This window comes from Molossus molossus, unplaced genomic scaffold (assembly GCF_014108415.1).
Source record: "Molossus molossus isolate mMolMol1 unplaced genomic scaffold, mMolMol1.p scaffold_m16_p_3, whole genome shotgun sequence".
Classification (NCBI taxonomy): Eukaryota; Metazoa; Chordata; class Mammalia; order Chiroptera; family Molossidae; genus Molossus; species Molossus molossus.
In genome coordinates this window covers 1769884-1792389 of record NW_023425366.1, presented here as the reverse complement: position 1 = coordinate 1792389, position 22506 = coordinate 1769884, and the positions used below count along the sequence as shown (strand labels likewise).

The window sequence follows — 22506 nt, the reverse complement described above, 5'->3', positions numbered from 1 at the left end:
CCCCCCGTCTCCGAGGCCCGCTCCCCGGGAAACTCGTCGAAGCCCCACGCCCAGCACCTTAACTTCCTTTGAGCGGACCGAGAAGGTCTCGTCGGGTGGCGTGGGCCCGGGCAGGGGGCCGACCGTGCGAGCGGCCCTGGGGACCGCCTGAGCTGACCGAGCCCCTGGAGGTGCTCCCCCAGTTTTTCAAGACGGGGGACCCCCACCGCCACGTGAGGAACAACACTCAGCCCCCCCCAGAAGCGTTTGCAGGGAGCACCGCGCCTCGCGGAGTAGTTGCGGGGGTCGGTGGGGGGACCATGCGATCTGATCAGATCAGGGCCCAACGTGTCTGTCTGTTCCCCGAAACCAGAGCAGGAACCCACCATGGGCGACGAAGACTGGGAAGCGGAGATCATCACGCCGCACCTGTCCTCCTACGTGCCGGTGTTCGAGAAGGTGGGCGCTGCGCGGACGGTTGCTAGGGGCGCCCCGGGCCCGCGGTGGCGGCCGGGAGGGCGGGAGGGCGACCGGGAGGGCGGGAGGATGGACAGCTGGGAGGGCGGGAGGGAGGCTGGCTGGTTTTTGAGGAACTCCGATTAGATTTTCAGTAAATTTTCTTGTCGTTTCCCGCCCCTCCCCCACCCAAACACGTTTTTATGAAAATTGTAATGATAGTAAAATTACAGCGGTAACTTTTGATTCTAGCTTTTTCGATGTTCACTGTTCCATGTTGCTGATTTCCTAAAAATAATCTCTGGTTACCTGATATTTCATGGGAAGGATCGACGGTAATGTGGTTGATTTTCTGTTGGTGTGAATTTAAGATGTTAGTTTTTCACTGCAGTAGTGTCACGAATATCTACAGTTTATTCTTAGTTTTAATTTGGGAGTATTTTTTTTTTTTCATAAATGGAATTACTTGGTCAAAGGATATTTTATGGTCCCCCGCCAGCCCCCTGTTCTCAATAGGATTGTTATATTACAAAGTCTAATTCACAGATACACTTTCTCCAGTGGACTTAACTTTTTTTTTCTTTATTGATTTTAGAGAGAGAGAAGCATTGACGAGAAAGAACATAGATAGGCTGCCTCCTGCATGCCCCCCACTGGGGATTTGACCCACAACCTGGGCATGTGCCCTGACCAGGAATCGAACTGGAGACCTCTTGGTTCCTCTTGGTTCATGGGTCAACGCTCAACCAATGAGCCACACCGGCCGGGCTCTCCAGTGGACTTCAGTAGTCACTTGTCTAATTTTTATTTTTTCTTCATCTAAGATTTTGTCCTTGTTAAGCATCCTTCAAACAGTACATTGCAAACATGCCTTGTTTCATGATATTAGGACTACTAACTTGAGTATAATTTTTGTTAACAAATCTACTTTATGATTCTTTTTGTTTTAGTTTTTTTGTTAATCCTCACCCGAGGATATTTTTCCACTGATTTTTTTTTTTTTTTGATAGAGTGGAAGGGGGGGGGGGGAGAGCGAAACATCGATGTGAGAGAGACATCGATTGGTTGCCTTCTACACAACCCTGACTGGGGCCAGGGATTGAACCTGCAACCCAGGTATGTGCCCTCGACCAGAATCCAACCTGGGACCCTTAAGTTTGTAGGCCAGTGCTCTAATTGCTAAGCCAAATGGACCAGGGCTACATTATGATTCTTTATAGCTATTTATGTGGGTCCAGTTTGTAGTCAACTTTCTGTATTTGTTTGCAAACTTAACAACACCTGGTGCTGGTTTTTTGGCCTATTTGACTTGAAGGAACATGGTGCAGTTAACAGCTTTTTGGCCTGCTTGGTTGAGTGAAAAATGCAGAAACTAAGGATGCATATGTAATTTTTTTAAATGACATTTTTATGTAGGAGAAATCTGAGGTTTTTTATTCAGCCTAGTCTCTTTTAAAGGCACGGTTTCGATTGGTTATTCTGACTGAGTTTCTATTTATAGAGACAGCTGTGTTTCCCTTTTGTTAAATTTATAGTGTCTCTGAGACTGTGTTGGATTGGTATCATTTTAATATCTGTGACCAGCCTTTTCTAAGTGCTTCTCAAGATTTTATTTGGAGATTTAATGTTGACTCGCTTATGCAATTTTTTTTTAATCCTCACCCGAGGATATGTTTCTGTTTATCATTAGATAGAGTAGGAAGGAGGGAGAGAAACATTGATGTGAGAGAGACATCTCGACTGGTTGTCTCCCACATGACAAGACCAGGTCCGGGGACGAACTGCAACTGAGGCATGTGCCTTTGGCAGGAATAAAACCTAAGACTCTTTGGTCCCTGGGCTGCCGCTCTAACCGCTGAGCCGAACTGGCCAGAGCAGTGTAATCTTGAATAACTGGCACTGTTCTGGTAGCTCTCAGAGTTCCCCAGTTCTGCATTCCGAAGTGAGTGCACCGCCCGAGACAGAGCAGTGCGAGCTGTGAGGTGAAGACGAGTCAGTGATCGGACAGGTGCGTATGTAGCGCAGGACCCCCGATGCTTGGCATCGGCATGCTTCGTGAAGGCTGGGGGTGGCCTGGATGAGTATGGTGACTGCAGCAGGGCTCGGGTCTGCTTGCGGGGGTGATGCTCCTTGTTGGGGGACCAGGAGAATAAGTCTGCACAGTGACCACTGCTCTCTAACCCCTCCTCCTTTTCGGTGGCAATTTCAGAAGGCAGATGCTCCTATGATGGAAGTAGGAACAGTCCATCCACAATGATAATTTTATAAAGCGGGGCAGCAGAGTTTGCAATAATAATTTTATTTATTTTTTTAATCTTCATCTGGGGATATTTTTCCACTTATTTTCAGATAGAGCGGGAGGGAGGGAGGGAAAGAGAGAGAGGGGGCTGAGGGTGAAGTGCAACCGAGGTACGTGCCCTTGGCTGGAATAGAACCTGGGACTTTTTGGTCTGTGGGCCAACACACTAAATGCTAAGCCAAACCTGCCAGGGCTGCAATAATTATTTAGATAAGGAAATAAAGTCTGCATCTTTTCTGTTTACATCCACGCTGTGGTTCTGGATTAGGAGAAACAAATGTGGTCCTTGAACATCACTGAGTTGGCAGACCTCAGGAAGTTGAAGTGCTGGAGTCAGAGGAAGATTTCTAGCAATTTCTGCATCTAGCCACCAGCGAGATGTGGGAGGATGGAGTTTTTCTTAACCGAGAGCACGGAAGATCATATATGCTGAGTAGGAGCAAGTTGTGGGGGATGGACAGTGTGCTCATCCTCAAATCCTAAAGGATGGAGTCAAGAGCAGAGTGACCTATGGTGTGAGGAGGCGGGGAGAAGACTAAAGAGAGGGCAGAGGCTGGTGGAGCTGGTCCAGAGAGGAGAAAGGTGAATCCTTTTGGAGGAGGATCTGCAGTTTAGGGACAGTGGAATCTCGTCACCGGATGAGGATTGGCTGATGCCTGGGAGAAGCTGACCCTGGAGTCTTCTGTTCCTCCTCGTCTGTGTCTGTACTGTGCCTTCACTCACAGTAGGCATTGGTTGCAGCTCGTTCTTGATTACCTCAGTATGAGTTCGATTGCCGAATATTTTTGTTTGGGGAAATTACTTCTATTTGGAAAATGCTTTCATACAGAAATCAGGGCCTTGATTATAAGGTCTTGCAACAGTCACATTTGTTTTTGGGCTCTGGTGGTTATTTCTAAATTTTGAGGTGCTTTGCTCTTTCTTGGGTGACCTGATAGCTCGCTGGAATGTGGGTTCTGTGTGTGACACCTGAGAGTCCGAGTTGGCATTCTCCAGCTCTCGTGGTGCTGAAGGAGCAGCATTCATTCCACACAGCGCCGCTGAAGAAGCTGACCAAGGGACCAGCCGGGGATGTAGATGGGGCTTATCTGGGGGGACCGATGAGTCAGAAGAAGGAGTAGAGGATGGCATTGTCTGTACGCTGGGACTTTAATTTGTGTGAGACCAAAGGAGGAAAGATGTATTGTGTTCAAAATTTAAATTTACGTGGCACACCATCTGATGTAGCATGTCTCTTTAGCTTGGTTTGGTGTGGAACCTAGACTAGGAGGTGAGTTCCTGGGATTCAGTACAAGTTGATGTAATGACTCTGATTTCAGGGGATTCTGGGCATAAAATGATAACGATATTTGCAAAGACCCTTAAGGAGCTGGGAAGGGAAACATGGAGCTGGCTATGTTGGACACTAAACTGGATGGGGAGGCGGCATCTTCATGGTTCATAAGTTATCCAGCTATAAATTTATTTGAATAGCAGACTTGAAAAGCATTTGAAGTCCAAACCTTAGCATGTTTTTAAAGAAAAACAACTTGCCCGGCCGGTGTGGCTCAGTGGTTGAGGGTCGACCCATGCACCAAGAAGTCACCGATTCAATTCCCGGTCAGGGCACATGCCCAGGTTGTGGGCCTAATCTCCAATGGGGGGCATGCAGGAGGTGGCCAATTGATGTTCTCTTTCTTCAGTGTCACTATCTCTCCCTCTCCTTTCCTCTCTCTGTACAGTCAATAAAGAAAAAAAAATTTAAAAGGAAAACAATTAACGATATGAATAAAAGTACTCATTTGCTTGGATGAGATAAAAGACTTAAAAAAGCTATGATATTTCAGAATTGAAAATAATGAGAGTGCTTACAGGGAAAGAGAGTGTTTGTCAAAATGCATACAGGTGGTTTGCAGCTGCACCTGAGGGTGTTTGGAGCTGCACATGCTCTTCATGTGAGATTTATTTATTTGTTTTATTATTATTTTTCTTAAATCCTCACCCGAGGGTATTTTTCCATATATCTGCAGATAGAGTGTAAGGAAGGGGGTTTGCGGGGGGAGAGAGAGAAACATCTATGTGAGGGAGATACATCGATTGGTTGCCCCCTGCATGACCCAACCAAAGCTGGGGAGCAAACCACAACAGAGGTACGTGCCCTTGATGGAAATGGGACCCACGACTCTTTGACCCATGGGCTGTTGCTCTAACCACTGAGCAAAATGGGTCAGGGCCATGTGAGCATTTTTAAATTTCTAAGTTGGTTCATTTGGATGGTTTAAAGGTTATAAATGGTTTACAGCAAAGTTTTCTAAAAGTAAGCTAATTACAAGACCTATGATTCATCCAGTAAATTCTCATGGAGCTCTACTAGGTGTTGGAGATGGTGGTGAACATGATAAATAAGGTGCTTGCTGCTGTGGGCATTGTATTTTACAAGGGGAGACAGAATAACCTGATTTGAGAACCAAATAATTGTAAATAGTGAAAAGTGCTATGAAAAAAATTGAGGAAAGTGTGTGTGTGTGTGTGTATGAGAGTGTGAGCGAGCGTGATGGACAGACAGACAGGAGTGGGTGGATTAAGATCCACTGGAAAGGAAATGGAGAAGACAGGCTTCCCTGAGACAGTGACTGAGCCTAGGACATGAAGGAGGCCCAACAGAACACCATGTGCACGGGTCCTGAGGAGGGAACAGAATCGGCTCTCAGGGCGACAGGAAGAAGTACAATATGTTAGTCTCCTAGGGCTGCTGTAACAAAGTACCACAAACTGGGTGGCTTCAAACAACAGGAACTGATTCTCTCCTCGTCCCGCTCACTGGAAGTGAGCAGTCACGGTGTCAGCAGGGCTGTGCTGCCCTGGAGGCTGCAGGGGAGAACCCATGTCCCCTCCAGCTTCTATGGCTGCACCTCTGCTCCATCTCCATGTGGTCTCCTCTGTGTCCTTGGTGGCACTTTGCCTTTCTCTTGTAAGGACACTTGTGATGACATTGCGGGCCCACCCAGGAAATCCACACTCATGTCCTCATTTCAAAATCTTTAATCATATGTGCACGAACATTTTCCAAAGATCACATTGACAAGTTTCTGGGATTAGTAATTGATATTTTTGGGTGGCCATTACTCAGCCTAGCACAGCTAGTATGGTTAAAGCACAGTGAGATCAGAAGAGAGTGGTGGGAAATGAAGGTGGAGGAGGAGGGAAGGAGGAGAGGGAGGGGCCTGTGCCATCATGGATGTGGAGCTGGTCAGGCGGGATGGGCTGGATGTGGGAGTGAAGAGGGATCCAGGGTGCTGGCTCGGTCTTTCAATTTAAACAACTAGATGGGTGAGAATTTACTGCGAGGGAATCTATGGAAGATGAACAAGTTTGGGAGGAAAAACATTTAAGAATTTTTTTTTGGTTGTGTTCAATTTGAGATGCCTATGAAACATCAATAAGGATGCTGGTCAGTAGAGGATGTAAATTTGTTGATCAAGGGAGGGATCAGGATATGCGACATGAACTTGGGAGTGATCTGTGTGTTAATGGGATTTGAAGGTATGAGACTGGGTCAAGTTCCAGAGTAAAAGTTAGAGGGCCCTGCCTGAGGGCTCTGGGGCACTCTCACTGCAGAGGTCGGGGGAGGAGGAGCCCTGAAGGGCTGAAGAGGGTGTGGCTGGCAGGGCAGGTGGTACGTGGGTATTAGTAATAGTCCCACAGCTTGAAGATCATCTGGTGATAGCTTTTCAGTTCCTCAGCGCCAGAGTGTTTCATTGCCTCTTATCAGCTTTGTAACACGTATAAAACCAGCCCTTTTGTGCCTATTCACCCAGTGATACTTTGGCCATGAGAGGAGAGAAGAAAGTCTGTAGTGAAAGGGGAACACTGGATCACTTGCTTGTTTTAATGTCTGTGGTGTCATATTTTGGAACTCCTTACTGTACCAAAAGCGCAGGCACATGAAAGATGCTGTTGTCTATCTGTTCTTAAGAAAAATAATTGAGAGACACTCAAGCTTTAGAAAAGTAGTTTTTTCAAGCCATTCAGTGTCTTTTGTGAAAGACATTTTAAAAAATAAGTACTACCCAAGGAAAGCTGCCTTGGCGTGCTCCCTCCAGCTTTGGGTGGTTCAGAGAAACTTTCTGGGAGAAATCCTGGGGTGCTCGAATGCAGCCAGCTCATTAAGGCACCACCGGTCAGCTGTAGGTGCCTTTCACCTTGGAGTTTCTGAATTCCGATTCTCACGTGCAGGAGCCGCAGAGCTCGGTTCTGGAAGTGTTGCTGTAAGTAGAGGGAAGCTTATGTGACAGGAAAAAAAGTACTGGATTGATGATAATAAGGACACCCTAGGAGTTAGGAGTGAATTTACTTTAGAGTGAATTTCTTTTTAAAGGATGTGAACACATTAATCTGTTTCACTTTATAGAAATACAGTAGAGGGTTTAAAAGTAAATTTCTGTAGAAACTGTTTCCCACTGCTCCCGTCTGTGCTCTGCTTTGTCCTGTGCAATACTGATGCGTATGCTGTAAAACACCCAACTCTGTGCACTGTGTTGTACATTGGCAGGCATTGTTTCATTTATGTATCACTTTGGTCAGATTTTGTTTATGTAATAGTATTTAGTTATACTTTTCAGATAGATGGGTGGCTAAACTCTCAATTCAGATGTAGGCAAACTCTTTCATAAACAGCTGGGTAGCAAATATTTTATACTTTGCAGACCTTATGGGCCTGTCGCAGCTTTGTGGTTGTAGTGTGAAGCAGCCATGGGCGTACCCAGGTGAGTGAGGGCTCTGTTCTAATAAAACTTTATTCACAGAACCTGGTGGGTCACCAGATTTGCTCCTGGCCGTAATTTGCTGACCACTTAAAAAAAAATTATTGATTGATTTGAGAGAGAGAAACGTTGATTTGTTGTTCCACTCATTTCTGCATTCATTGGTTGACTCTTGTATGTGCCCTGACTGGGGTTTGAACCCACACCCTTGGTGTACGGAGATGATGTTCTGACCCCTGAGCTGCCCAGCCGGGGTCTAAGTGATACATTAATGTGCTGTGCCTACAGTGTCAGTGTGAAGATTTTGGAGTAAGTGATAAAGGAGCATGGGTGACTCAGGAAATCTTACAGTGCACCATTATTTTGTTTTGAATAAAGCCCAGTTGTTAAAGTTTTCTAGTATTTGTGAAATAGATTACACATTCTTATTATCCAAAGTGGAAAACTAGTGTTTTCTTTCCTACAGGACAGGTATTCTTCCGGAGCAAATGGAGACACTTTCAGCAAGACTCCGGCTTCGTCCTCAGGTAGGTGCTAAGGCAGAAGGCTGGAGCCTTTCAGGTTAGGGCTTCATCTCGGGTGAAGCGCCGCCTGGTGGACAGCTCATGGAGAAGCTGAAAGAGTCCCTCGAGAGGTTCTGTCTCACTTGGATATTGGGATGGGGCCCACTTCCAGTTAGAGAAGGGAGAAGTGAGAGAGAGCGGTGCCATAGACAGTTGTATTTGATTTAAGGGGTGCGCTGTCAAACCTTTGCCCAACCTGGATGCTGCACGTGTGGCTTTCAGGCTGCTAGCGACTTGCCAGGGTCCTTGACATAAGGGAGCAGGACTTTGGACTATAAAGGTGAAGCCCATTGCAATGTTGGTGACCTGTCAGGATAACAGCTGTTTACACCAAACCAGCTATTGCATCAAGGTACGAGTTTCTCTGACACCCAAATGAAGGGGCAGGCAAGGTGCTAGGAGAGCGACCACGTCGGGGATGAGGAGCTGTCGTTTTCCCCAACACTCATTGCGGGCCTGAATGTGTTCCAGACCTGGTGTGGGTGGGGCGGGGGTGGAGTGACAGGCTCGTGCTCAGCTCGGGCTCCTGCTGTTGGCTTCGTTGAAGCCCAAAGCAAGCTGAAATGCTGTTTCTACTGTGTTCAAATTGTAACATAAAATCGACCATTTTAACCATTTTTCAGTGTATAGGCCAGTGACATTAAGTACAGTTGACCATTGAGCAAGGCATGGTCAATATCCATGGATGCACAGGTCCTTTGTATAAAACAGCACAGAACCGTGCATATGGTCAGCCCTCTATGTCCTCGCATCCCCATCCGTGGACGGAAAACACACATACTGATGTTGTACTGGACTTGCCTTTCATTTAAAGGGAGCACCTTCTGGCTTCTCTGCGGCAGATCTGAATCGCCAGCCTCACTATCTTGTGCGTTGTTGCCGTTATTAAGTACAATGAGGGTGACTTGAACACAGCACTGCGATACCTGGACAGTCCATCTGATAACCGAGATGGCTGCTCAGTGACTGATAGGTGGGGAGCATATTCTGTGTGGGTGCTCTGGACAGAGGGATAATTCACGTCCTGGGTGGGGCTGAGTGGGATGCGGGCAGAGTTCGTCATGGTAGTCAGAATGGCCTGGCATTTAAAACTTAGGAATTGTTTATTCCTGTAGTTTTTCATTTAATAGTATCAACCATGGTTGACCGTAGGTAACTAAAACTGTGGAGGGTGAAACCGTGGCTAAGGGGGAAACTACTCTGTTGTCTTTGTTCTGCAGTTTTAATTTCTCACTCAGTGTTGGCTCTAAGGTCACTCATATTGCCAATTGTTGCAGTTCATTTATAATCATACTGCCATGACTATTCCTTCTTTTCCTAATTTGCTTTTTTAATAAGTATGTGTTTTTAAATAATGGTGTTGAATTATATCATGTAATTTTATCTATGAATGTAATTAGTTTTTTCTTTTTAATCTGTTAATTGCCTTTTTTAGATGTTTTGATGTTAAAATTTAAAATACCCTTGCATTACTGGAGTAAACCCAACTTGAACATTTACTATTGGGTTTGGTTTGTTGATAATTGTTTTTGAGATTTTATATCTACTTATGAGCAAGAGAGGTTTATAATTTTCCTGTGTCCTTGTCAAATCAAAGTTAGGTTGGCCTTGTGGAAGGAGTTGGGGAACAATTCTTCCTATTTCCTTGAAGAGTGGTATGACATTGGAATGATTTGTTCTTGGAGAGTGTGGTAGAACTCACCTGTAAAACTATGTCTGGGCATGATGCATAGATTTAAGTACTGATTCAATTTCTGTAAGACAGTTCAGTTTTCATTGCTTCTTGAGTCAGTTTTGGTGAGTTTTCTCTGACTTTCTCATTTCTTTTAAGCTTTAAATTTAGTAGTATAAAGTTGTTCATGGCAGTTTTTTAAATTATTGATTTTTAGAGAGGGAGGAAGGGAGAAAGAGAGAAAGAAACATTGATTTGAGAGAGAAACATTGATCAGTTGCCTCCTGCACGCACAGTAGCTGGGGATCGAACCTGAAACCTTTTGGTGCACCGGAGGGCACTCCAACCAATTGAACCACCAGCCAGGGTCATGGCAGTCCTCTCTTACTGTGGTACAAAGCACGTGACATGAGCTTGAGCCTCTTAACACTCCCAAGTGTACAGTGCTGTTAGCCAAGCACATGTCCTGCTGCAGGTCCTGGAGCTTGTCGTTTTGCACAGCGGACTTGATGCTCACTGAACTGCAACTCCATTGTGTCTGAGGTTATTTCTTCTTTCTTTTTTAATTCCTGATACTATTCATTTGTGCCTTTTCTCCCCCCACTCCCCCAGTCAATCTAGTAGAAATTTGTCACTCTAGCGAGTTTTCGCTGGTTTCTTTTGAAGAACCTGGCTTTGCCTTTGTTGAATCACTCTATTATATGTTTTCCTATTTTGATAATGACTGCTCTTTTATCCTCCTCTTGTGTGATTTACTTTTCCCCAACATTCTTTCTAGTTGAGATGGCTAAAAATTTAGTTAATTAGAGTTATTTTCTTGTATAAAAATGTTGGTGCTGATGAGTAACATTTTTTTTTTTATCCTCACCCGAGGGCATTTTTCCATTTTTTATTCAGACAGAGTGGGAGGGGGAGAGAGAAAGAGAAACATCGACCTGAAAGGTACACATCGAGTGGCTGCCACCCTCATGACCCTTAGCGGGTCTCTCTGGACCACAGGTCTCTCTGGACCGTAGGCCGACGCTCTAACCGCTGAGCCAAACCGGCCAGGGCATGAGTAACATTTTTATCATACAATTCTGAGTAGTTTTAAAGTTCCATTGTCATTTTTTCTATGAGCTGTGGGCTATATAGTATATAGAAGTGTTTTAAAAATACATTTCCAAATATAAGAGGATTTTAAACAAGTTTTCTTTTTGTTTATAGCTTCTCATTTGATTACATTGTGGTCAGAGAATTTTGTGTCTATGATACTAATTTTTGAAATTTGTTGTTGATTTGCACTGTAACCTTCCCACCTGGTCAGTTTTTATAAACATAAGTTCTTCAGCGTTGGATGCTGCATGGCTCTGTGGAATTGCACAGTGCTCTGTGGATGACCATAGGATGACTATGGTTCATCTGTCCTCCGAGTTTTTCCTGCTAATACAGACAGTGCTCATAGAAACATCTTTATGCACCTGTGTTACTGTGTGACTAGATCCAGAGGTGTAAAGTTTGCATACAACCAAGGTACTTGTTATTTTGATTTGCTTCATGATGTTATTTGCTTTAGAAATGGATGATGGACCTTCTCGAAGAGATCATCATTTCATGAGAAGCAGATTTGCCTCTGGGAGGAGTTTGGGAAACAGAGGTAAGTAACTTTGTCTTCCCTCAATCCTTGTCAACTGTGGACAATGGGATGAATAGAGGCTTTATTGCTGCTGAGTGAAAGCTAAGTCTGTTGTAACTCAGTGTACAGTAGGTTTTGTTGGGGTAATGAGGTCATCATCTTCTCAGATACTGTTCTTTTTACTGTTTTACTTTTTTGGGACAGTAGGAAATAGTTTAATTGCTTAGATAGATGGGTTAAAGATTGTTGCTTCACAGAGCGACTTCCTAATGTGGTTGTGGTGGTTGATTTCCACCACCTGGCATGGGAAGATTGTAAACGCTTCAGAGTTAGGGCAAGAAGGACCTTTTTCTTAAGTTTTAGATTTCTCAAGAAAAGGCAGCATAGGAAGCATTTCTGTTAACTTATTAGTATTAAGAGGTTATTTTTCCAAGCTTGGAATTTTTTATTGTTACTTTTAGAACAGCTAGAACTTGATATGACAGATAATGACACAACAAAAGACCTTCTCCCAGTCCACCTTTAAATTTGATAATAAAGTGCTGAAAATATTCTGCACTGTGGTTTCTTTTTCTTTTTTTTAATGGGATCTGTTTAATTTACAGCTTTTAATAAAATATAAATCAGCATTCACAATATCTTATCTTTAACTGTGCTGGTTCCTAAGATCAAGTAACAGCAAAGTCAGTATAGTTTTATGAAACATATAGTGGCCACACTTGTATCACTGTCTGGTTCTATTTTTAGAATTAACGGGAAAAAATTCAGTCCAATAAACCACAGTGACTTAAGTCTTTCACATGTTTCAAGCAAAGAAAAGAAAAATTCAAGGAAATTTTGTAAAAAATGGTTACTTTCACATTTTCAGTTGTTACTTGATTGTCTCTGAAGCTGTATATATATATATATATCAGACCTAAAAATGTAGTAACAAAAACAAAACAACCCAAACCCCAAAACTCTTCTACGAAAACAATCTAAAAGAAAAAGTATACACCAGAACAACTCTATATCTGGCTCAGCTCTTCATTTGGAAAGTAAAATATATGAAAGTAGTAAAAACTAGACATTTGTAAAAGTCATCGGCAGTCGAGGACAGCACAGTGGCAATACGGATCAAGTCTTAGAACATGTATCGTCTAAAAACATTTGCTTCTCAAAAAGAAGTTCCGTGGGAAAAGTAGGTGCACACACAGAAATCGCAGCATCTTTGGGAAAACGAAACAGCTACTGAAAACATTTTTCTTAAAGCTTCAAACAGGCATATGATTTTAGGAAAAGTATATTCTCTGTACTAAGGATGAATAAAAAAATAAAGCAACTGGTTTACTCGCTCCCCACCTGAAAGGGGATGACTGCATTAGTATATGTGCTTTACACATTCATATGCTTTAGTGAAGTTCAACACCTTGCACTGTGGTTTCTTACAGTACAACAAAAGATTATTAGAATCTCTAAATTTATTTAAAAACACATATGACCATATATTTTTGGGGGGCTATATCATGAGCTAGGGCTAATTGGTAGTCTTAAATATACTAACACTTATTGAATTTATTAGATATTATTCTTTGAAAAACTGTGGATATTTCTAGATATTTTATTCATTGGAAACTAACGGTTGATGTGTGTGTGGTATTATTTCATTTGCTACTTGGAAAACTTTTTTTTTTTAATCCTCATCTGAGGACATTTTTCCATTTTTTGTACAGACAGAGTGGGAGGGAGAGAGAGGAAGAGAGAGAGAGGGAAACATCGATGTGAAAGGGACACATCGAGTGGCTGCCACCCGCACGACCAACCAGGGCCGGGGACAAACTACAACCGAGGTACATGCCCTTAGCGGGAACCAAACCCAGGTCTCTCCGGACCGCAGGCGGACGCTCTAACTGCTGAGCCAAACCGGCCAGGGCACTACTTGGAAAACTTAATTTCTTGTTTAGATACAATTAAAACATGTTAATTTTATATTTTGGCATGTGTTCCTGGTACTAATGGAAGTCATTTATTCTTTAAATATGCATATATATTTTGTTTTTTATGTCTGCATATTAAGTAAGAGGCATTGATGATTTGGACCATGTTATACTGCTAAGAGATTCACATGTGAGTTTTGTTTGCTGTTACTAACATTAAATAATAAATATCTTCATATTGCACTCAAATATTTAACATTTAGATATACTTTGAAATAGTATTTTAGAACAGGCTATGTGATACTTTTTGATTCAGACTTATAAACATTGTTGAATAAAGCTTTTTTAATGAGAAAACCTTAACAGCCCTGGCCAGTTTGGCTCAGCGGTTGAGCGTCGGCCTGTGGACCAGAGAGTCCTGGGTTCGGTTCCCACTAGAGGCACGTACCACCAAAAAAAAAAAAGAAAGAAAACCATAACAGGCATTTTACTACAAATGGATAAGTTCATATGTTTTAGGTTGAAATACACATTAAACATCTGATCAAAACTTTTTGTTGCATGTTAATCGAAAAAGTTACCTTTCTTTTTTTATATCCTCACCCAAGAATATTTTTCCATTTATCTTCAGATAGAGTGGGAGGGTACGAGAGAGAGAGAAACATTGATGTGAGAGAGACACATCGATTGGTTGCCTCCCGCACGACCCCGACCAGGGCCAGGGCCCCAACTACAACCAAGGTACGTGCCCTTGTCTGGAATTGAACCCACGACCCCTTGGTCTACAGGCTGACGCTCTAACTGCTGAGCCAACCCGGCCAGAGCTGAAATGGACTCTTTCATTGCTTAAAATATATGAGCTTTCCTTGTTCTGTGAACTGCAGCCTAAATAGCCGTACCTTCGTGAATCACACATATCTTTAGCGTCTGATGGAATGTTGATAAGTTGCTTAGACCCAAATGCATGTGACTTGAGGAGTTTCAGAGATCCCCGACTCCCCTGGGGTGGGATATGACGGAGATGGCCAAGATGGTTTATGAGGCTCACAGACAGTGCTTTAACTTAAGTGACAGTTAACGGGGCAGTGTAGCTGTCTGTTACGGTTTTTTGTTTTAAATAACCCCGATACTTTCCATAGCAACTCTGCCCTCAGAATTCTTAATGCAATGGTGGAGACATGTGGAAAGAGGCGTTACTAAAAAGAGCTACAAGACAGTGCGCTGGGAGTGTGGGAGGATTGATTGTGACTGGAGTGCTAACGGAAGACTTCCTGCAGGAAGTGGCCTTTGGAGGGGCTGGACGAGTGCAGAGAGTTTTGGTAGGAAGAGCAGAAAAGCTGGCAGTGCCAGGCTGAAGGAGCAGCATGAGGGGTGCAGATAGGAGAGGTCCATGGGGGTGTGGGAGTGGTTTGTGGGGATTGAAATGGTAGGTGTTGAGAGTTGGAGTGGGGTGCAGGAAGGCTAATAGGGGACACGTGTGTTGGGGGGGGATGTGAAGGGCAGTGGCCTCAGCTTGTTTCTTCTATCATGGGGTCTCTTCCTCTGTTCGCTTTAGAAATGGAAAGCTTGAGTGATGTCAGGGCTAGAAAAAATGCATAAGTAATAGAATGATCTAGAAACAGGACAAAGGGTATAAACTTTTCAGTAGCAGTGACTTTCGCACGGGGCGTGGTGTGAATAGAGCTCTCAGGTGAGGTTCGATACAGGAAAGTCAGTGGAATTTTCTGATTGAAGATCACTAGTAAAATAACAACTAGTATAAAGCTATATTTCAGTGGTATATTTATGTTTTTACCTTCATATCATGATTTAAGAGTTTAAGAAAAAAATAACTTGGGGTATATTAATTATATCTTTATAAATGTCTGTACTGCTCTCCTCCTGTTTCTGAAAGTCCCCAAGATGCTTTTCCTTTCTGAATATTATGACGTGCATGAAGTTATGCTACAGAATTCTAACCCTGTCTGAATCTTTCAGATGCCGGGGAGTCTAATAAGAGGGAGAGCACCTCCACAATGGGTGGCTTTGCAGTTGGAAAGGGTTTTGGAAACAGAGGTAACCTGCTTGCGATGTCTTAACCGTCGAGGCTGAGTGAGCACACGTTGTTCTGCCTTGGGTCCCTAGCTCCCTGGGACACATGGGGAGTGCATGCCTTTCCCAGCATTGCTGCGGAGCACGGCTGCCTCCACTGTCCTGGTCACAGGTTAGAGCAGCAGCCTGTGCTGCCGCGGGGTGTCTGCTGTTCTGGGCAGCGTTCTTATAGCTGTGCTCCTTGCTGCAGCATCTCTTCAGATCGACTGACCCACAGGTGAACCCCAGTTCTTATCTTCTGTGCTCAAGACTCTCCCCAAACAAGAGATCTACAGTATGTCATACTTCCAAGTGAATTTGAGTCTCCATCTTCAGTTGAGGAAAGAACCAGTGGGAGCTTTGAAACTAAACTTTTTTCCTAAAAACATTTAAAAACTGTAGATCAAAAGTAGAGTTTATGTTCATGACCAGTAGTGTGTAGCTGGAGGACTTTCCCAAGCATTTTGGAAGCCCAGCACTTGGCTCTCTTGGGGAGGGGAACAGGGAGGGAAATGGGCAGTTGTAGAGGCAGTAGAATGAAGCCTTCTCTGAACCAAAGATTGCCCATATTTAAATGAATAAAATAACTAAAAACTTTGGTTTTGTGATAATATGCTCCTTCTGTAGGGGTTGTCTTTTTGTTGTTGTTAATCCCCACCTGAGGATATTTTTCCATTGATTTTTAGATAGATGGAAGGTTGGGAAGGAGCCAGAGAGAGGGAGAAACATTGATGTGAGAGAGACACACTGGTTGCCTCCCGCATGACCCCTACTGGGGTCGGGGATCAAACCTGCACCCAGGTACATACCCTTGACCGGGAATCGAACCCACAACCCTTTAGTTTACAGGCTGATGCTGTAACTGTGGAGCCAAACTGGCTTTTTAATTTTTTTAGGTTTATTTTATTTTTTTGTAGGGGTTATCTTTATTTCAAAATTATATATCTGCTCAGGGAAAAACTTTTTGTCATCTAATCATATTGAGGCCATAGGGTGCTTACTTTATATGGTAATAGTGTATTAAATTTCCATGGAGTTTTACGCTGGAAAGGATATTACATTCTGGTTGAACCTGAGATGTTAAGTGACTTGATGTGTATACATTCTGCATGTAAATTTAATGTCTGTCAAACAGCAATCGATTAGTCTCTCAGTCACAGAAACTGCAATTTAGTATGTCACAGTTTAGATCCAATACTGATTTATAGGCTCCTGTATTGACCATTTATTTTTTAAAATTTTATCCTCACCTGAGGACATTTTTGCATTTGTCTTCAGATATAATGGGAGGGAGAGAGGAAGGAAGAGAGAGAGAGAAACATTGATGTGAGAGAGACACATCAAGTGGTTTCCACCCACATGACCCCAACTGGGGCCGGGGACAAACTGCAACCGAGGTACGTGCCCATAGCGGGAACCAAACCCGGGTCTCTCTGGTTCATGGGCCAGCGCTCTAACCCCTGAGCCAAACTAGCCAGGGCTTGACTATTCATTTTAAAGTATATTATTTCTTGAATTTCTCAACACTCAACATTTAAAAATGTTATAAAATATTACTGATGGATGCTTTTAAACTTAATTTTAGAGACATGTCTATATGCTCCAGAGATGCATAAATTTAGACACAGATTTTTATTAAGTGAGGAAATTGAAAGCAGAGCTTGGTGAAAGATTAAAAATATCTTTTTTATAGGTACAGAAGTTGGCAGAATTTTGTTACTGAGAAGGGAAAGATTACTGAATATTGAATTACAATTTAGTTGTACTGTCCTCTGGCAGATAAAGAAATTATGAGTTAATTTATACAATTTAAAAATTGTGATGCTTTGAATAGCAAGTCTATAGGGATGATACTGACATACACCCTGTTGTAACCATGGACACATAGAGGGCAGATAATGTCTGTGATATGACCTTGTACACATAGAGGGCATATAACAGCTGTGGTGACAGAATCTTGACTGACATTTTAACCTCAATAGATTGACACAGGGCAGCCATGGCTGGGTGGCTTGGTTAGTTGGAGTGTTGCCCTGTATACCCAAAAGGTTTCGGGTTTGATTCCTGGTCAGGACACAAACCTAGGTTGTGGGTTTGATACCTAGTTGGGTGTGTATGGGAGGCAGCCGATTGATGTTTCTTTCTCACATCAGTGTTTCTCCCTCTCTCTCTTTCTCACCCTTCCTCTCCCTCTCCCTTTTCCTCTCTTCTCTCTCCTTCTCTCCCTCTCTCCAAAATCAATACAAACATTTCCTTGGGTGGGGATTTTTTTTAAAAAGTGATATGTGGGGAAAAAACCAGATCGACACAAGACAGAAATTGTAATACAACCTATGCAAGTTCTTCTTCAGTATTTGTATGGACAGTTGTCTGGTTTATCCTGTTCTAAAAGGTCACCATTACAAATAGTTCCTGGGACTTTTTAAATGCCATAGAGATCCAGGTCATTACTGTTTTCAGAGATGTGCAAGTTTCATCTTGATTCTGTGTAGGTTTCCCCAGCAACAAGCTCGAGGACGGCGACGGCGCTGGTTTCTGGGGAGGTGAGTGCGGGCTGTTGGTGGTGACGGTTAACTTAATGTGTGCAGTGCCTGCTAAAGAGAATCGAGACCAGCATTTTAGTCTGTTCCAGTTCTAGTTTACTTATCCCAGTTTTATGGAGCAGCTGTAGCCACCGCCTTCTCCAGGAATCCAGGCACCCTGATTTGGCCCAGTGCCACGCGCCTGAACCGGCGCGGTGCAGCCCTTGAATGCTGTGCACTCTAAGGAAAAGGTGATGATGCAACAGCAAATCAAGAATGGAAATTACACTTCCAAATGTAAACACAGTTTGGGACATATAGGTCCCCGTTCAGATTCAGTTAAGTCTTGACAGTTGAAGGTTGACGAGAACATCGCTCACTGCTGAAGTCCAAGGCGCTCCGGTGGGTTCTGACTGGTGTGGAGGGCTGCGGGCGAGGGCAGAGGAGCGGGTCCAGAAGGCAGACGGCAGTGCACAGTGCTTCCCAGCATGAGCTGCCAGAGCAGGTTCCGGGGAAGCCTGGGGCCTGTGTTAAAAAGCAGCCCCGGTGACTGATGCCTCCCCTGTTCATGACCACTGGTACGTGGGATCTCGACAGCAGCTCATGTGGAGTTCAGACGTCGTTTCCCTGTCCCCACCCTGCTCCCTGCTGGTGAGTGACTTGGAGCCGCGGGTTCCTGTCCTGTGGAACAGAGGCCCCGCTTCACAGGGTGTTAGGCAGATGGACTGAGCGCGTGTGAAGGCCCGAAGCTCCACCAGAGGAGCCGGGGCAACTGGAAATGCCGCCTATTTTCATCAGATGTTTGAGACTTGATCTTATGCCCTTAACAGTGATTCTCAAAGTCAAAACCAAACCCTTTTGGAATAAGGTGGGGCTTTAATATCAAATAAGACTGTCCCCCCAAACTCTGGGCCGTCCCAGTCTCCCTGCGTCTCTGCCTTTCCTCCTCTCCCATTCCAGTGGACACACAGCACAGCACTAGTGTCGTGCAGAGAACACCATTCTGTCCTTGCTGTTCTTCTTGAGCTAATCTCCTAGTTTTTAATTAATTGCTATCCAGGATCATTCCCTCTTACCTGAGACCTCCCTCCTGGTGCCCTGTCAATAGTGGGCACTGTGGAGCCAGAGCCCAGCTCTCAGTGCCCGCGAGAACGGCTTCCTTCCAAACGCTGGGTCTCTCCTCGGTGCTTTGTCCTGGCCTCGTTCTTGCTTCCTCTGAAATAAAACGGAAACAGACGCAGGGACCGAATTCTTCCCGACACGGATTGTTGGCAGGCCCAGGAGGCAGCTCGATGCCACGCACACTTGTCCTCAGTCGGCTCTCCCCGCTGGGCTGGCGTCGCGATGAGGAGTCCGATTTTGGACTTGGACACCCAGATCCTCCTCCTCCTCCTGGCAGTTGTATTATTTTGAAAAAAACATTTACCTTCTCTGCATTTCATTTTTCTCCATTTATAAAATGATTTTTGTGAGGATTTAAAAAGATGGCACATGTACTTCATTTAAAACAGTGCCAGACACGATCCTAAGTTCTGTCTGTGCCATTACTATTATTTTTACATAGCTAATAGGTTGTAACTAATCTTGGGATCATTATCTAATTTTTTTCTGTGCTTGGCTTTACTTTATAACTTTACAGAAATTCATTTTTGTATAAATCTTTTTATTTTGAATCAGTTTAAGACTCAAATGAAGTTGGGAACTAGTCGAGGGTTTCCTTCACCCTTCTCCCAGCATCACCGCACCTTCCTCCAGCTCTCCTTTGGTCGTCAGCCTGTTCTAATTCCCAGTGCTGTAGAATAACTGCAGGTTTGTTTCAGGGGAGTGATTGGCCAAAGATAATTTAAGATCGCTTTCTCCTCGCCAGGCTCCTAATTGATAGGTTTTTTTCCTGTAGAGCAATAGATGTCAGCTTTCACCATCAGCATTTGAGGGTTGACTTCTTTCCAGTTGCTCCTGTTCAGCCCCTGAGTGTACAGTCCGCTTCTCAGAGGCTGCCAGGTGCCAGAGGGCCCCCTGGGAGTCGGGGGCAGCTGACTCCAGCTCAAGCAGGCGCTGCAGCGAGCGCTGGGCTGTTGTGAGGCAGCGCTAATGGTGGGTTGGGCATGCTCCTGCTCTCTGATGTCACTGTCCTCAGGTTCTCGCATGGGGGCATCGATGACATGCGAGATTCCTTGAAACGAGGTCTGCATTTGTGGGAATGTTCTAGAAAGCTTGAAGTTACTACTAAAACAACAGCATAGTTTTTACATTAAAAAATTATTTATTTTTTTATCCTTACCTGAGGACATTTTTCCATTTTTTGTTCAGATAGAGTGGGAGGGAGAGAGCAGAAGAGAAAGAGAGAGACAGAGAGAGAGAGAGAGAGAGAGACATCGACGTGAAAGGGACACATCTAGTGGCTGCCACCCGCACAACCCAACCAGGGCCGGGGACAAACTGCACCTGAGGTACATGCCCCTAGCAGGAACTGAACCCGGGTCTCTGGACTGCAGGCCAAAGCTCTAGCTGCTGAGCCAAACTGGCTAGTGCAAAATATTATTCATTCTTTACTGTCACTTTATACTTTCAAAATAAACATCTCGGGGTGGGCCATGAGAATTTATTTTTAATCAACTTTCCAGATACTTTTTAGTCAAACTTCAGCGTCGTGGTCCTCTTTAACCTGTTTAGAAACCCCAGTAATGTCATTAAAAACAGAAAAGCCAGCATCTCCTCCCAGTTTTTTCATTAGTACAAATGGAGAAAAGCTTGCATATATTTAAAAAAACACTAACGTTTCAGTTTTACCAAAAAGGCAGATTACGGGAATGAGGGTGACAAAGGAACCGCTGTGTGTTTCGAGTGGCTGCAGCCAGGGAAACTGCCTACAGCGCAGGTCTTCCTAAACCATCTCAGTCCCGTTCATGTTCATGAAGTGCTGAACTTTTGGCTTTTGCCCTGCACTTGGCACACGTGGGTTCTCAGTTACACACTTCCCATCGAATATTTAGCTTGTAGCAGGTGATTTGTATAGGGATTGACTGTGAATGATGTCTTTATATTTCTGTTGTTAAAATTAATTTAAGAATTATTTATATTTTAATTTATGAAAGTATTTTGCTAATGACTGTTATTTTTATTTTAAAATTTGTTTTTTTAATCATAGTTGGCATACAGTCATATACGTAGTAGTTTCAGGTGTATAATATAGTGATGACAATGCTAATATTTAGATGTTCCACCTTGAAGTTAATTATTTAAATACTGTTCACATGTTAAACTTTTATTCAAGAGTCTAACAATGACGGTGAAGATAATCAGACGCGCAACAGAGGGTTTTCCAGGAGAGGAGGTAAGGACCACATGTTGGAACAGTTTGTACTGATGACTGATACCAAACCGATGAAAGTGATTTGGAAGAGATGAGAGAAAGGGACATTCTGGTGGTGAGAAACTTGGGAGAAAAGTACTCTGGTGTCTGCTCTGTGCTGTCAATACTGGGTGACTGTTCAGAAGGAGGTCCTCTTTCCACTCTGCCGCCCCTGGATTTCCTCCCTGCTGTCTCCAGGATGTGCTGGGAGTGCAGAGCAGGCGGGACCCCGTGTCCTGGTTAGTCACAGTGCAGATGCGCTGGATGTCTGCCTCAGGACAGACTCCTCAGAGGTGTGGGGGGAGAGAGACTGGGGATTTCTTTCTGTCTGGTCCACTGAACTCCCCCACACTCACTAATCCTGCCTTGAATGAAGTTGACAGGAGAGGGCACGACAATCGTGATGCTTGATTCTTGATTGTCTGTAGGCAGACGTGTTAAAATAGCAACAGCACCACCCACCAAAAGACTGTCGAGAGCTTACGACATTGCTGCAGGTGTGCAGGCGCCTGAGCATGGAAGAGTTTACTATCTGGAACTCCTTGGTAACCAGATACCGCAGTGCCCCGGCTGCAGCTTGGGGACATGCTTTCCCCTGTCGTAGGTGGTCAGCTGGTTGCGTGCGTGCCTGCCTCCTGAAGCTGGATGGCTGTAGGTTTCAGTGCTGCCCTGTTAGCGACGTGAGGTGGTGGACGAGGGACGGCTGTGGGTGCCACAGTGCAGGGGCCGCTTAATGATGCCGAGAACATTGAGCAAAGGAAAAAAAATGACTTAGCATTCCTTTCCCCCCTTTCTATTTTTACTTTTACTTTATTTTATCCTCACCTGAGGACATTTTTTGCATTTATCTTCATATAGAGAAGGAGGGAGAGAGGAGGGAACGGGGAGGGGGGGACGAGAAAGAGAAACGTGATGTGAGAGAGACACATGGACTGGTCACCACCCACACGGCCCCAACCGGGGTGGGGACAGACTGCAACTGAGGTACGTGCCCTTGACAGGAATCGAACCCGCGACTGTTTGGTCTGTGGGCTGACGCTCTAACCGCTGAGCCAAACTGGCCAGGGCAGATTGTACAGACTTAATTCTGCACGACATCCGTGCTCTTTTTGCCTCCAGTACTGGCTCCTTCTGTCACTTGGAATTGGCATTGTTTATGCGTATCCATTTCCATGTTGGAGTCTCTGTTGCGTAGGAGTCTGAGCTGTGGATCCCAGAGATGCTGAAGCGTATAGTCATTGGCTCAGCAGAGAAGGTAGATTTGAAAAGGTACCAAATTGAATTTATGAAGAAGATGGCTGGATTAATCAGATTAAATAT

At 44.2% G+C, this 22506-nt stretch overlaps 1 protein-coding gene across 3 annotated transcripts in view; it reads left to right on the top strand.

Annotated features, from left to right (window-relative positions):
• The first annotated feature begins 366 nt into the window (after window positions 1–366).
• DDX4 (DEAD-box helicase 4) overlaps window positions 367–22506 on the top strand; it is a 59975-nt gene continuing 37835 nt past the window's right edge. For 2 of the 3 annotated variants that reach the window (XM_036279575.1, XM_036279572.1), the window contains exons 1-6: window positions 367–438; window positions 7943–8003; window positions 11267–11347; window positions 15220–15297; window positions 17805–17855; window positions 21109–21168. In XM_036279575.1, the coding sequence (XP_036135468.1) occupies window positions 367–438; window positions 7943–8003; window positions 11267–11347; window positions 15220–15297; window positions 17805–17855; window positions 21109–21168 (403 nt within the window). The remainder of the gene's footprint in view (window positions 439–7942; window positions 8004–11266; window positions 11348–15219; window positions 15298–17804; window positions 17856–21108; window positions 21169–22506) is intronic. The other variant, XM_036279573.1, reaches the window with a different exon arrangement.